This window comes from Podarcis liolepis, assembly GCF_965112155.1.
Source record: "Podarcis liolepis genome assembly, chromosome: 2".
Lineage (NCBI taxonomy): Eukaryota > Metazoa > Chordata > Lepidosauria > Squamata > Lacertidae > Podarcis > Podarcis liolepis.
In genome coordinates this window covers 11212656-11225937 of record NC_139555.1, presented here as the reverse complement: position 1 = coordinate 11225937, position 13282 = coordinate 11212656, and the positions used below count along the sequence as shown (strand labels likewise).

The 13282-nt window shown below is 49.4% G+C and overlaps 1 protein-coding gene across 2 annotated transcripts in view; it reads right to left on the bottom strand.

Moving 5' to 3' along the window:
• Window positions 1-490: 490 nt before the first annotated feature.
• The window catches only part of ITGB7 (integrin subunit beta 7), a 47272-nt gene continuing 34480 nt past the window's right edge, over window positions 491-13282 (bottom strand). For both annotated transcript variants that reach the window (XM_083490000.1, XM_083490001.1), the window contains exons 8-16: window positions 12571-12666; window positions 12393-12482; window positions 7227-7370; window positions 5951-6144; window positions 4827-5044; window positions 3359-3575; window positions 2983-3188; window positions 1682-1845; window positions 491-775 (exon numbers count right to left, since the gene is read on the bottom strand). In XM_083490000.1, coding sequence (XP_083346126.1) covers window positions 710-775; window positions 1682-1845; window positions 2983-3188; window positions 3359-3575; window positions 4827-5044; window positions 5951-6144; window positions 7227-7370; window positions 12393-12482; window positions 12571-12666 — 1395 coding nt within the window. In that variant the 3' untranslated portion in view covers window positions 491-709. The remainder of the gene's footprint in view (window positions 776-1681; window positions 1846-2982; window positions 3189-3358; window positions 3576-4826; window positions 5045-5950; window positions 6145-7226; window positions 7371-12392; window positions 12483-12570; window positions 12667-13282) is intronic.

Genomic DNA, 13282 nt, shown 5'->3' with positions numbered 1-13282 from the left:
TTCATTATACCATCAATGGCCAGTTACCCACAATCCACCAAACTATCGAGAGTGACCAAAGAGCTGAAATACACAAACTACTTCTCTATGAAGTTGCCTTGCCAACCAAGGTTGGTATTCTCTAAACACTCTCTTTCCAGGCTTCCAAGCCGTAGCTGGAGACTGAATTTGGGACTGTTTTGCATGCAGAGCCTATGTTTGACTAGTGAGCTACAACTGCTGCCCACTGGGTTCCTCAGTGCCTTCCGCTGACTTCATTTATATATGGGCTATATATAATTTGAGTCACTGGAGATGGGAAGAAGTGGCTCCTGCCACTGGGCCAACTAACATTCCTGAACCCAAATGGCTACTTGAATAAAGGACAGCTCGAAAAAAGGTAACTGTAGCCCCTCCTTTCTGATTTGTTTTCCATTAGTGCTGCACCAATTTGGGGGGAGGGAATGGCAGAACGAGGAATCTCTAAGTAAAGCACACCTTGCGAAAAGAATTCGTTAACCAGTTTTATTATGAAATCGCATCCAGTTCCCTCCCCTCCCGCCCCCTGGAAAAAAAGTTTAACTTTTATTACTTGGGATTATTCTGCGAGGTAGATAGACCCAAGCTAAGAGATGAAGACATCCCTGTGTTTTTGAGTGAGGATTCGAACCCAGCTTCTCCCTAGTCCAAATCCAGCAGCTGGCACAGTGCTCAAGGCTTTCACCAATCCTCAGTCCCCGTTGTATTTGGGATTGATGACTGTGGTGGTGGCACTCCGGTACAGTGGATTGTTCACCTGCAAAAGAGGCAAGTAGACAAAGTTGTATGCCTCTTACTTCCTGTTACAGAATTTGCTATCCCCAAACCAGGTGTGTGTCTCACACGCCTTGGGGGCTCAGCCTCCCATAGTTTTATATGCCTTGAAATAACACTGGGGGGTGAAGCTGTGAGTGGTAGTGTCAACCTGACCAAAAGACTCCATTTAATAGTGGGGAATTGGTTTGGGAAAAGGCCATGGCTCAGGTGGTAGAGGATCTGTTTTGCATCCAAAAGGTCACAGGTTTGATCTGCAGGCAGGGCGGCCAGAGACTTTCCCCTGAAACCCTGGAAATTCACTGCCAGTCAACACTGACCACTGGGCTGGATGAACCAACTTTACAAGGTAGCTTCCTCTGGTGGGACACTTTCTGTGGTTAAAAGGGGTTTCCATCATTTTCTGTTAACATTTTTTGGAACAACAATAAAATGCATCTAGGTCGGTTACATGATTGCCTGTAACCAGGTCCAGCTGCTGCTTTGGTCACAGCCTGAGCTCAGGTGGGTCTCAGCGACATGGCTATACGCTGAAGGAAGTTACAAACATGGTTGGGCAAAAAGCTGGGTCTCAACTTTGAAGAAGCTGAAGTCTGCTCATCTAAAAAGTAGTCAAGGAAGCGGGGATGTTAAAAATCGGACTCTTCACACGTGCCTAACACTTGCCCCTTTATGCATAGAGCATTTAGCCTTCCAGCTTTGGGCTTGCTGTAAAGGCTCCACTGTTGTGCCCCCACCATCCCTTTTACAGAATGAACGTAACTTTTGTTCCAGGAAGCAGCAGCCCAGCCAGGGCTGAGAAATTCCCTGGCTGGGATAAGGAGCAGGTGAGAGTGAGGCTGACATGAACTAACTGCAGCCTTCAGGTAGGGAAGGAAGGAGCACTGACCTCATTCCACTTGGCGTGCTTCCTCTCCTTTTCAAAACGCTTGAACTCCCTCCGGTCATAGATCTCCAAGACGATGCGGTAGACTATTATGAGGAAGAGCCCAAATAACACCAAGCCCAGCACTGAGCTCAGTACCAGCTTGAATGTCTTCTTGGTTGTGTTACCTGGCAGTTTAGAAGAAAGGAGTTGTGAGGATCTGCAGCTGAGTTCTGAGAAGCAAGTGCCCCTTCCTCGTTTATTGATTGGACTTCCTCCCTCTCCTGCTACCGTCGTGCACACATACTCTGCTAACAGTTATTGTAACAATAATAATTTATTATTTATATGCCGCCCATCTGTCTGGGTTGCCCCAGCCACCTTGGAAGGCTTCCAACAAATTATAAAGCGTGAAACATAATAAAACATCAAACATTTAAAACTTCCCTATACAGGGCTGCCTTCAGATGTCTCCTAAAAGTCAGATAGTTGTTTATTTCCTTGACACCTGACAGGAGGGTGTTCCACAGGGCAGGCACCACTACTAAGAAGGCCCTCTGCCCGGTTGCCTGTAACCTCACTTTTCATAATGGGGGAACCACCAGAAAACACTCAGTGCTGGACCTCAGTGCCCGGGCTGAACAACGGAGGTGGAGATGCTTCTTCAGGTATACAGGGCTGAAGCAATTTGGGGCTTTAAAGGTCAGCACCAACACTTTGAACTGTGCTCTGAAACATACAGGGAGCCAATGTAGGTCTTTCAGGACCAGTGTTATATGGTCGTGGCAGCCACTTTCAGTCCCCAGTCTGACAGCCTCATTCTGAATTAGTTGTAGTTTCCAAGTCACCTTCCGAGGTAGCCCCACGTGGAGCACATGGCAGTAGTCCAGTCAAGAGATAACCACAGCATGTACCACTGAGGTGGCAGAGGGCACAGGCCAGTAGGGTCTCAGCCGGCATACCAGATGGAGCTGGTAGACAGCTGCCCTGGACACAGAATTAACCTGTGCCTCCACGGACAGCTGTGATTCACCCTTGGAAGGGAATCAACGGATGGCATCAAGTCACATACAGCCTGGGTTACAACTTAGGCTCCAGAAGAATCCGGTGCCACTGAAACTTCTGCCTGCTGTGGTTCAACGTGCTTTCTGTCGCAGACATCAAAATAGTCTGGCCTTAAGAAGAGCCTTGTCGCATCAGGCCAGAAGCTCACCTAGTCCTGTTATCACAGATACCAACCCGATGCCCCTACGAGTTGCAACTTCCTGCAATAGCCCCTTCCTGCAACAAAGGCTCTCCCACCCTTCTTTCCTGTGCCCACTTACCTTCTTTTCCATTCACAGTCAGGATGATGGCGCCCTCGTCGTCCCTCTCAATGAGGTAGATGAGGAGGCTGCCATCTTCTGCTTTGGTCTGGCACCATCTTTCGTCGGTGGCGGAGGCCGGCACCACATTCACCGTCTGGTTGCAGGATGCGCTACAAGTCTCCTGCAGCAGCCCAGTTCCAAAGGCCCTGCACTCCGCACAATTTCTGCCAAGACACAAGAGCAGCCGTGAGCATTTTTTTGCCTATGCTTCCAACTGGAGTATAAGGACACCCTTTCTACAATGGTCAGGAAAAGGGGAAGGAAGACTGGCAGTTGCAAGCTGGGCTCCATGCTCGGTTTGGCCATAGTTGCAGAGACCACGTCAGAATCTCACCTGTGCTCCTCACAGGGTGTCTGGCAGCCAGCACAGCGGCTGCAGTGACTGTCAAACCAGCCAGCGTCACAATGACATCTGTTGCAGGCGCAATGCCCGTGACCGCTGCATACAATGCCCTCCTGTGTGCATCCACTGGTCTCCAGGCTGCACTGGCACGCACTGCCAGTATAGTTCTGATGGCACTCACAGTTGCCACATCTGCATTGCCCGTTGCCTACCGGTACAAAGAGACGTCTGTCAGCATCACAGAGTTCCTTCACAAAGCCATTCCACCCACATCTATATATTTCTTATTCAGCAACCTTTCTGCCTTTTGAGATGCCAGCGGACATTGATTGCCCTCACACTTGGAGGTGCACCTTTGTAAGCATGCAGGCTAGAAAGTTGCTCTTCTTAAATGAAATTGTGAGTCTTCAGAAGCTGAATTCTGTGCTCAGTATTCTGCTTTTCCTGCACTGCAGTTTATAAACGCACCCCTAGGAGTATTTGGACTCTTCCAGGGGACTGTTTGTTGAAGAAGAAGAAGAGTTTGGATTTGATATCCCGCCTTTCACTCCCTTTCAGGAGTCTCAAAGCGGCTAACATTCTCCTCTCCCTTCCTCCCCCACAACAAACACTCTGTGAGGTGAGTGGGGCTGAGAGACTTCAAAGAAGTGTGACTGGCCCAAGGTCACCCAGTAGCTGCATGTGGAGGAGCGGAGACGCGAACCCGGTTCCCCAGATTACAAGACTACCACTCTTAACCACAACACCACACTGGCTGTGTGAGCAGGGTGAGCATTCACCCTGTTTGGCTTACACAAAACTTATTCCGAGGTTAGACGATGTTTGGTCTTAATTGAGCATTCATTCTGTTTTTGCTTGCAGGGCAAATGAACATTTCGTCCTGATTAGCTGGTGTGTTAATCATTTCCTTATCTGCAAAAAGCCTTGCTTATTTTAAAAGGGGATTTGTTGCATGAAGTTGACAGAAGCACTTTAACCACCTTCAGCTGCACAAACCTGAATTTCCAGTGTGTGCTTCAATCCCTCCTCCCCGCCCCCCCCCGGCCCCCAAATACAGTGGTACCTCGGGTTAGGTACTTAATTCGTTCCAGAGGTCCGTACTTAACCTGAAACTGCTCTTAACCTGAAGCACCACTTTAGCTAATGGGGCCTCCTGCTGCTGCCACACCACCGGAGCATGATTCTTGTTCTGATCTTGAAGCAAAGTTCTTAACCTGAAGCACGATTTCTGGGTTAGCGGAGTCTGTAACCTGAAGCGTATGTAACCCGAGGTACCACTGTACTGACAATTTGGAGGCAACATTAGCAGCCTGCTTTCCTCCTTAAAACCTATGGAAATACCCACTCGGGCTACAGTAAAGTCATCAGCATCCCCACTGGTACCACTAATGACTGCGTTGCCCAACATCTGCCAGGTTAAAAGAAAATGGTGGCAGCCCTACCATTAGAAGGTTTTTACCTCCACAGAGCTGCCCGTTGTGCCTTTCGCAGCCAGCATCGTCACACTTGCAGAGGGGTCCGCTCGCCTGGGCATTGCACTGGCACTTCCCGCACACACACTGGCCCTTGCCACTGCACACTGGGCCCGTGTCATTCGCATCCCGGCACGTGGCTTCTGCGTCCGCCAGCTCCTCTGGCTTGCACTCACACAGCCGGCCGACATGGCCCTCCTGGCAGCTACAAGAGCAAAGACAGCACATGGGTGGGATGGGTCACAGTTGCTGAAGCAGACTCATCAGGTCCACTCAGCCTGGTTTTTTCTACTCCCAACCCAAGAAGCCTAGCAAATAGGCCTCTGCCCCACCAGCTTGTCTGTCCTCAGCCAGCCCCAACTGCCTGCCTTCTCTTTATTTTTCAACCAGTCCAGAAAGTTTTGTGGCTGCAGTGTTGGGTCTCTCTGGCCCTGGCTTCCCCTACCATTTGGGATTCCCTGTACCAGCGCGACAAAGGGCATCAGCCACGCCTTAAGCCTAGCTGCCTTCTTGCCCTAAAGTAGCAACCCAAATGATCGTGGGGTTTAGAGGAAATGCAGGGACGTTTGGGCCTTCTCTAATCCGGAGTGGAAAAGAAACAACTGATTTTGGGATAGTGGGGGAAATGGGACTGGGTCGGGTTTTCTAAAGTTATCAATGGGGTAGATCGGAGATGGAGTAATCATTTCCCCTTCAGTATATAATATGAGAATCCAGGGGCACAACTGGTAATAGATTCAGAAGAAAGGATTCATTTCCACAATATATCATTAAGGCAGCAATCTTAATTTCCTGTTATCTAGGAGCACATGTACAGTGGTACCTCAGGCTAAGTACTTAATTCGTTCCGGAGGTCCGTACTTAACCTGAAACTGTTCTTAACCTGAAGCACTACTTAAGCTAATGGGGCCGCCTGCTGTCGCCGCACCACCGGAACCCGATTTCTGTTCTCATCCTGAAGCAAAGTTCTTAACCTGAAGCACTTTTTCTGGGTCAGCGGAGTCTGTAACCTGAACCGTATGTAACCTGAGGTACCACTGTACGTGTGTGTGTGTCTACACATGGAGAGAAGGGGGTCACGCTTCTCAAGCTTTTAATTGATTAATAATACCTGCAGATGCCACAGGTGAGGTTGCCACGGCCGCCAGAACAGTGAGGCGCATAGGGCTGTGTATCTCCGCACTGGCAGTCGCAGAGTGTCGCCACCTCTATATGCACCTCCTCACCCACTCCTAGAACTCGCAGGACCACCTTCTGGGGACCAGGCAGGCAGGTGGTGGCCTTTATCCGTACTGAGAATTCCACCTGTGGGAGGGGGAGGAACTGAGATAAGAAAGAGCGACCACCGCCATTGCCATCCATATTACTCTAAGCCAGGGGCAGAGAAGCCGTAGCCCTCCAGGTGCTGCTGAGCTTTCCCTGCCATCAGCCGCCAGTCAATAATAGGGCCAATGGTCGGGGGGGTGGAAGCTGGAGTCCAGCAACATCTGGAGGGCCTCGGCTTCCCCTGCCCTGCTCCATGTCAAATAGTGGAAACAGAATAGGACCTATAACTATAAAACCTGTTCTACACATCTCTGCTGTTCCCTTCCTCTTCTAGATGCCTCTACTGTTCCTCCCTGTTCTAAACATCTTTACTGTTCCTCCCTCCCTGTTCTAGATGCCTCTACTGTTCCTCCCTGTTCTAAACATCTTTACTGTTCCTCCCTCCCTGTTCTAGATGCCTCTACTGTTCCTCCCTGTTCTAAACATCTTTACTGTTCCTCCCTCCCTGTTCTAGATGCCTCTACTGTTCCTCCCTGTTCTAAACATCTTTACTGTTCCTCCTTCCCTGCTCTAGATGCCTCTACTGTTCCTCCCTCCCTGCTCTAGATGCCTCTACTGTTCCTCCCTCCCTGTTCTAGATGCCTCTACTGTTCCTCCCTCCCTGTTCTAGATGCCTCTACTGTTCCTCCCTCCCTGTTCCCATCATTACTGTTCTCTCCCCCCCCCCCGTTCTAGATGTCTCTGTTCCTCCCTCCCTGTTTTGCTCCAACTGAGCCAATCCTGATGCCTTGGAACAAATAGCAAGCACTGACTTAATAGGTCAGGAGTGGGGAGGGCTTTTCTGCCTGAGGGGCCACTCCCCCTTCTGGACAACCATCCAAGGACCACATGACAGTGGTGGCTAAAAATGGGCAGGTAACTATTACAAATTTTACCTTTCTACAGTAGGCTTGTTTCTCCACACACTATACTCCATACAGACAAGCAAGAGGACTCGTCAGAGTTCAAGAACACTCAGGCTTTAAAGTGGGTGTGGCCTGTAAAGAGGGGGTGTGGCCTCGGGGGAGTTCCAAGGGACACAGGCCTAGACTGGGTTCACCACCCCCGATCTAAGCGCTCACCTGCTGGTTGACACGTACGCCTAGGCATTCGCCACCCTGCGTGCGCCCAAAAGTTTCCGAGTCGCCACAATGCGAGTCGTAAGCAATGGCAATGCCAGGAGCAAGGTCTGAAGAGTGCACCAAGTTCACGGTGGACGAGAGGCTCTGCGGGGAGACCGGCCATGAGAACGTGAGCCTAGACTTCGGGCGAGTGTCTGTGTCTGCCTTCTGACACTGTAGCACCAGTTGCTGAGCTGAAGATCCAAAGATCCACGATTCAAGCCCCAACCCAGTCATTTGCTGACTCTCAGCACTCGGCGTGGGATAATGCAGGACAACTTTACAGGGTTGTTGTAAATCATATTGGGGTATGTAATGCACTTTGAACTTATTAGTATTCTAGCTCACTATTACATTCATAGTCTCTTCCAGGGCTCTTGAATCCTCCGACCTGATCAGTGGGTGATATCCAATACTAGTCATGGGAGTACAGTGGTGCCCCGCAAGACGAATGCCTCGCAAGACGAAAAACGCGCAAGACGAAAGAGTTTTCCGTTTTTTGAGTCGTTCCGCAAGACGAATTTCCCTATGGGCTTGCTTCACAAGACAAAACGTCTTGAGAGTTCTTGCGAGTTTCTTTCCTTTTTCTTAAAGCCGCTAATAGCCGCTAAGCCGCTAATAGCCGTGCTTCGCAAGACGAAAAAACCGCAAGACGAAGAGACTCGCGGAACGGATTAATTTCGTCTTGCGAGGCACCACTGTAGACCCATTGCAGCCAATAGACTTTCATTCATTTATTTCAGTGTCTCCTCTATGCATAATTTAAGCATACGCAGTACACACCATACATTTTAAGAATTCTGGGAACTATAGCTCCGAGAGGCAAATTACAGTTCCCAGGATTCTTTGAGAGAGTATGTATGTTCCAAATGTGTCCACAGTGTTAGCTGGATGTTACCTAGTGCCCATTGCCAGTAGAGGGCAGAATCAGCAAATCTGGTTCAGAACAGAAGTGCTTTCTTGTTCCATTCACTTGTAAAAAGGACCCCTGGATGATTAAGTCCAGTCAATGGTGACTATGGGGTTGTGGTGCTCATCTCACGTTCAGGCTGAGGGAGCCACCGTTTGTCTAGACAGCTTTCCGGGTCATGTGGCACCTGCCCTGTGGAACGCCCTCCCACCAGATGTCAAAGAGAAAAACAACTACCAGACTTTTAGAAGACATCTGAAGGCAGCCCTGTTTAGGGAAGCTTTTAATGTTTAACAGACTACAGCGGTACCTCAGGTTACATACGCTTCAAGTTACAGACTCTGCTAACCCAGAAATATTACCTCGGGTTAAGAACTTTGCTTCAGAATGAGAACAGAAATCGTGCGGCGGTGGCGCATCAGCAGCGGGAGGCCCCATTAGCTAAAGTGGTGCTTCAGGTTAAGAACAGTTTCAGGTTAAGAACGGACCTCCGGAACGAATTAAGTACGTAACAAGAGGTACCACTGTACTGTATTTTAATATTTTGTTGGAAGCCGCCCAGAGTGGCTGGGGAAACCCAGTCAGATGGGCGGGGTATAAATAAATTTTTTTTAATTATTATTATTATTATTATTAACCGCTTCTGGCACAATGGAACACTGTGACAGAAACACTGTTTACCTCCCCGCCACAGCAGTACCTATTTATCTACTTACACTGGCGTGCTTTATGGACTGCTAGGATGGCAGGAGCTGGGACAGAGCAATGGGAGTTCACCCCGTCATGGGGATTCGAACCGCCAACCTTCTGATCGGCAAGCCCAAGAGGCTCAGTGGTTTAGACCACAGCGCCACCCACGTCCCTTATTCACTTGTATCCTGTTCTTGGCCAGGGAAGCTCTGAGAGACACAGGTGGCTTCCCATCCAGGCAGTTCGCAGAAGCTGACTCACGAAACCTTTATCTGAGCAAAGTTCCAGCAGATCGCATGCGGTTCCCCAGCAGTCTTCATGCAGGCAGTCACCAGGTCCACCCTGGCTTAACTTCAGACATACTGTAGCATCAATGTGGACCCACAGGTGGCTCAAGGTAACTCAAGCATGCAAGCCAGGCCAGGAAGAATTGCGTTCAGGATCACTAACTAATCTCCCCCAGATGAAAAGGTCTTCCTTGCCCTGTACCACACACATAAGCCATAAGTGAGCACGCTCTCAATGGCACAGTGAAACTGCTGCTTGCCTTCTATCACTGTGCCATTGAGAGCGTGCTCACTTATGGCTTATGTGTGTGGTACGGAAGCTGCACTACCCAGGGCAGGATGGGGTTGTGCAGGGTTGTTAAGGCAGCAGAGAGCACTGTTGGCTGTCCACTCTCCACCTTAGAGCAGATTTATGCCACAAGGTGCCATAGGAAGGCACTGGACATAGTAAAAGATCCATCGCATCCTGGTCACTGTCTCTTTGAGCTCCTGCCGTCGGGACGGAGATAGAGGACGATGAAGACAAGAACGAGCCGTCTTAAGAACAGCTTCTTCTCCAGAGCGATCTCGGCCCTGAATGGGAAGCCTGGACTTTGAAAGTCATCTAATCTTCCTTGCTGTATTATACTGTATTGTTTTAATTAGTGTTTTTATAGTTGTTTTGATTTTGTGTGGAGTGCCCTACCTGGGTGGATGGAGCAGCCAAGTAATTTCGTTGTCCCCGAGAGGGGGCAATGACAATAAAGATATTATTATTATTATTATTATTATTATTATTATTATTATTATTATTATACAGTGTGGTGTGTTGGACTAGGATCTGGGAGACCAGGAATCAAAACCCAACACTGCCATGAAGCTCACTGGGTGAATTTGGGACTCTGGCTGTGTTCACAGCTATGCCAAAATATGGCTTAGTACAGTGTTTCCCAACCTTTTTTGGGCAAAGGCACACTTGTTTCATGAAAAAAATCTCGAGGCACGCCACCATGCCAGATGGGGAAAGGTCACTTTTTACTTATGTAAAAAATAAAAATAAAAAAAATAGTAACAGCATAGAAGGTAATGGTTAGGCTAGCATCCCTCTTCCAAATATGCTAGGTTTTTATTTGCAGGGACTGTTCTACATGGGAAAGCATTCAGCACTGTCATTCTCCCATCTGCCATCTGAATTGGTACTATTCTGGGTCAACTTACTCTGCTGCATGTGTAGATGAAAATGGCACCAAGTGTGGGGGAGGGGCAGAACAGGTTTCAGATACAGGATATTAAGCATACACGTACTTCAGATTGAACTGGTTGCTTGCTTTGCAAGTTTTCATTTCCCAAATGACTGCCTTGGCAAGTGCAATACCTACCAGGCTCAACGCCAGTCTCGCGCTGCCGCTTCCCGCGCTCTCAAGGACCCGGGAGGAGGAAGGCATGAAGGGAATCCCGAAGGCGCGAAAACCTCGCGCATGCGCAGGCCTTCCGCCTGCGACAGCCCAGTAGGCCGGCCGAAGCGAGCGGCGATGGGATGTGGGAGGGAGCTCGTTCGCCGTCCCGCGTGTGCCTATGTGGGGCACGTTACAGCCCCGTGACGTCAGCGCCACGCAGGCAGCCAGGCAGGCAGACGGTGAGAGCCCCGCGCTGGGCAGCCTCTCCTCGCCGCCGCCGCCCCGCCTCTCGCCGCCTGCCTCGCCCGCCTCCCTCCCACGGCACACCAGGCAACGTCTCGCGGCACACTAGTGTGCCGCGGAACACCGGTTGGGAAACACTGGCTTAGCATGAACTCCCTCCTGGCTTTGCTCCTCCCTGGTGAGTGTGATGTGGTAGCTAAGCCATGGTTTGGTTTTGCATGTTTCTCCTCCTCAGTCACGAGGGTGTGCCCTATTGGTTCAGGCCATGGGCTAAGGTTGGAGAGACCTTAACCATGACCCCAGGCTTGGATAATGCGCTAAGCCAAACTTTGCGTTAGCTACTATCCTAACATTGAACTAAAAGGCCCAGTGAGGAGGAAAGTGGGTGCACGTTCATCACTGGAAGCCAGAATGTTCAGGCAGTCACAGTAAGCCATACCTTGGCTTACCTTGAGGTGCAAACCAAACCACTTTCTCACAGCCTATCCTACTTCACAGGGTTGTTGTGAGGATAAAATTGGAGGTGGGGAGAACTACGTACACCACCTTATAATAAATAAATAGAAATAGAAATCTAGATGGGACATGCTTTTCATATTGAAAATGTGAACCTTCGTTTGCTGCAACAGGCTAACATGGCTCCAGTGGTGGTGTCCACCTTGAAAATATAATTACCGTTTTTTTCGCTCCATAAGGCACACTTATTTCTTCCTAAAAAGTAAGGGGAACTGTCTGTGCGTCTTATAGAGCAAATGCACGGTCCCTGGAGTGGAATTGCCCAGGGGCAAAAAGCAGATCATGCTTTTTTTTTATGAAAGAGGGAAGTGGGTGTTGAAAGGAAGCAGCTGATCAGCAAGCGATTGGGGAGGGAGATAAGGGACATTAGAGATAAAGGAGGCTGCCTGGGAGTGGGGAGGTAAAAGCCCATGGATTCTCAGGGGTTTTGCATTGGGTCACCCCAAATTCACCATCAGATCACATAGCATATCCATGGCTACAGCCTGCACCAAAAAAATCACGCACCCACTGTTGCCTGGGGCTGCAATGGTGCAAAAACATGGTTACAAAGCACGGATCCACATGGATCCTCAGGATTTTTGCACTGGGTCACCCCAAATTCACCAACAGATCACATAGCATGTCCATGGCTACAGCCTGCACCACAAAAATCATACATCCAGTCTTTCGTACAGAAATTTTTCCCCCCTTGTTTTCCTCCTCTAAAAACTAGGTGCATCTAATGGGGCGAAAAATACGGTAAGGAGAAGAAGAGTTTGGATTTGATATCCCGCCTTTCACTCCCCTTAAGGAGTCTCAAAGCGGCTAACATTCTCCTTTCCCTTCCTTCCCCACAACAAACACTCTGTGAGGTGAGTGGGGCTGAGAGGCTTCAGAGAAGTGTGACTGGCCCAAGGTCACCCAGCAGGTGGAGGAGCGGAGACACGAACCCGGTTCCCCAGATTACGAGACTACCGCTCTTAACCACTACACCACACTGGCTCTCAATGGACACAGAATGTCCATTCCCCCTTCGGGCTTGGCTCTATTCCAGGGGGCTCCTGTGGGCCTGTTTTGCCCTCCCCAGGGGGCTCTGCCCCTTGCTACCCATACTCAGCCTTACACTGTAGGCATCTGCGATGAGCTGCACCACGTTGCTGGAATCCTCCATCAGTTCCCCAACCACAGACTTGGGAATGAGCCTGCTCAGTTCCTGAGGGGAAAGGGGAAAGTCAGAGTGAGCGGCACACAAACACCCCTCAGGTTTCCCCTACTCCTCTGCCTTCCGGTTCAGCACTCACCTCATACATAGAAAGCCTGGGCCCAGTCACAGCAAATATGGCCTGGATGTTAGATTCAGACAGCACCTCGGCCAAGTGCGCAACTGAGGGGTAGTCCTGCAAAGAGACAAGAGAATGGGGTCACGTTCAAAGGAGTCTCCGCTTAGATTTTCCTCTCTTCCCCCACTCTACATTTACCTCTCTTGCCGGAGGTGGGGGTTAGAATCTGGAAGCCTTGACTCTCTGCACTTCAGATAAAAAAGATCTGAACCAAGAGTGGCTAACCTGTGCCCCATCAGATGTCAGGTGGACTACAACTCCCAGATCCCAAGAGTGGTCATGCTGGCTGGGACCAATGGGAGTTGAGAGTTCAGTAACACCTGGAGGGCCACAGATTCCATAAACCTTGGTATTAATGCTGAAAAATACATTGTATGAATTTATGTCGTCAGCCACTTTGAATATTTTAAGCCAAGATCTTGACTTTCAGGCCGTTGGGACACTGGATGAGATCTTGTACAGATTCAGACTGTTTAATAATAATAATAATAATAATAATAATAATAATAATAATAACAACAACAACAACAACAACAACAATAATATAATTTATACCCCGCCCATCTGGCTGAGTTTCCCCAGCCACTCTGGGCGGCTTCCAACAAAACACTAAAATACAGCAACCTATTAAACATTAAAAGCTTCGCTAAACAGGGCTGCCTTCAGATGTCTT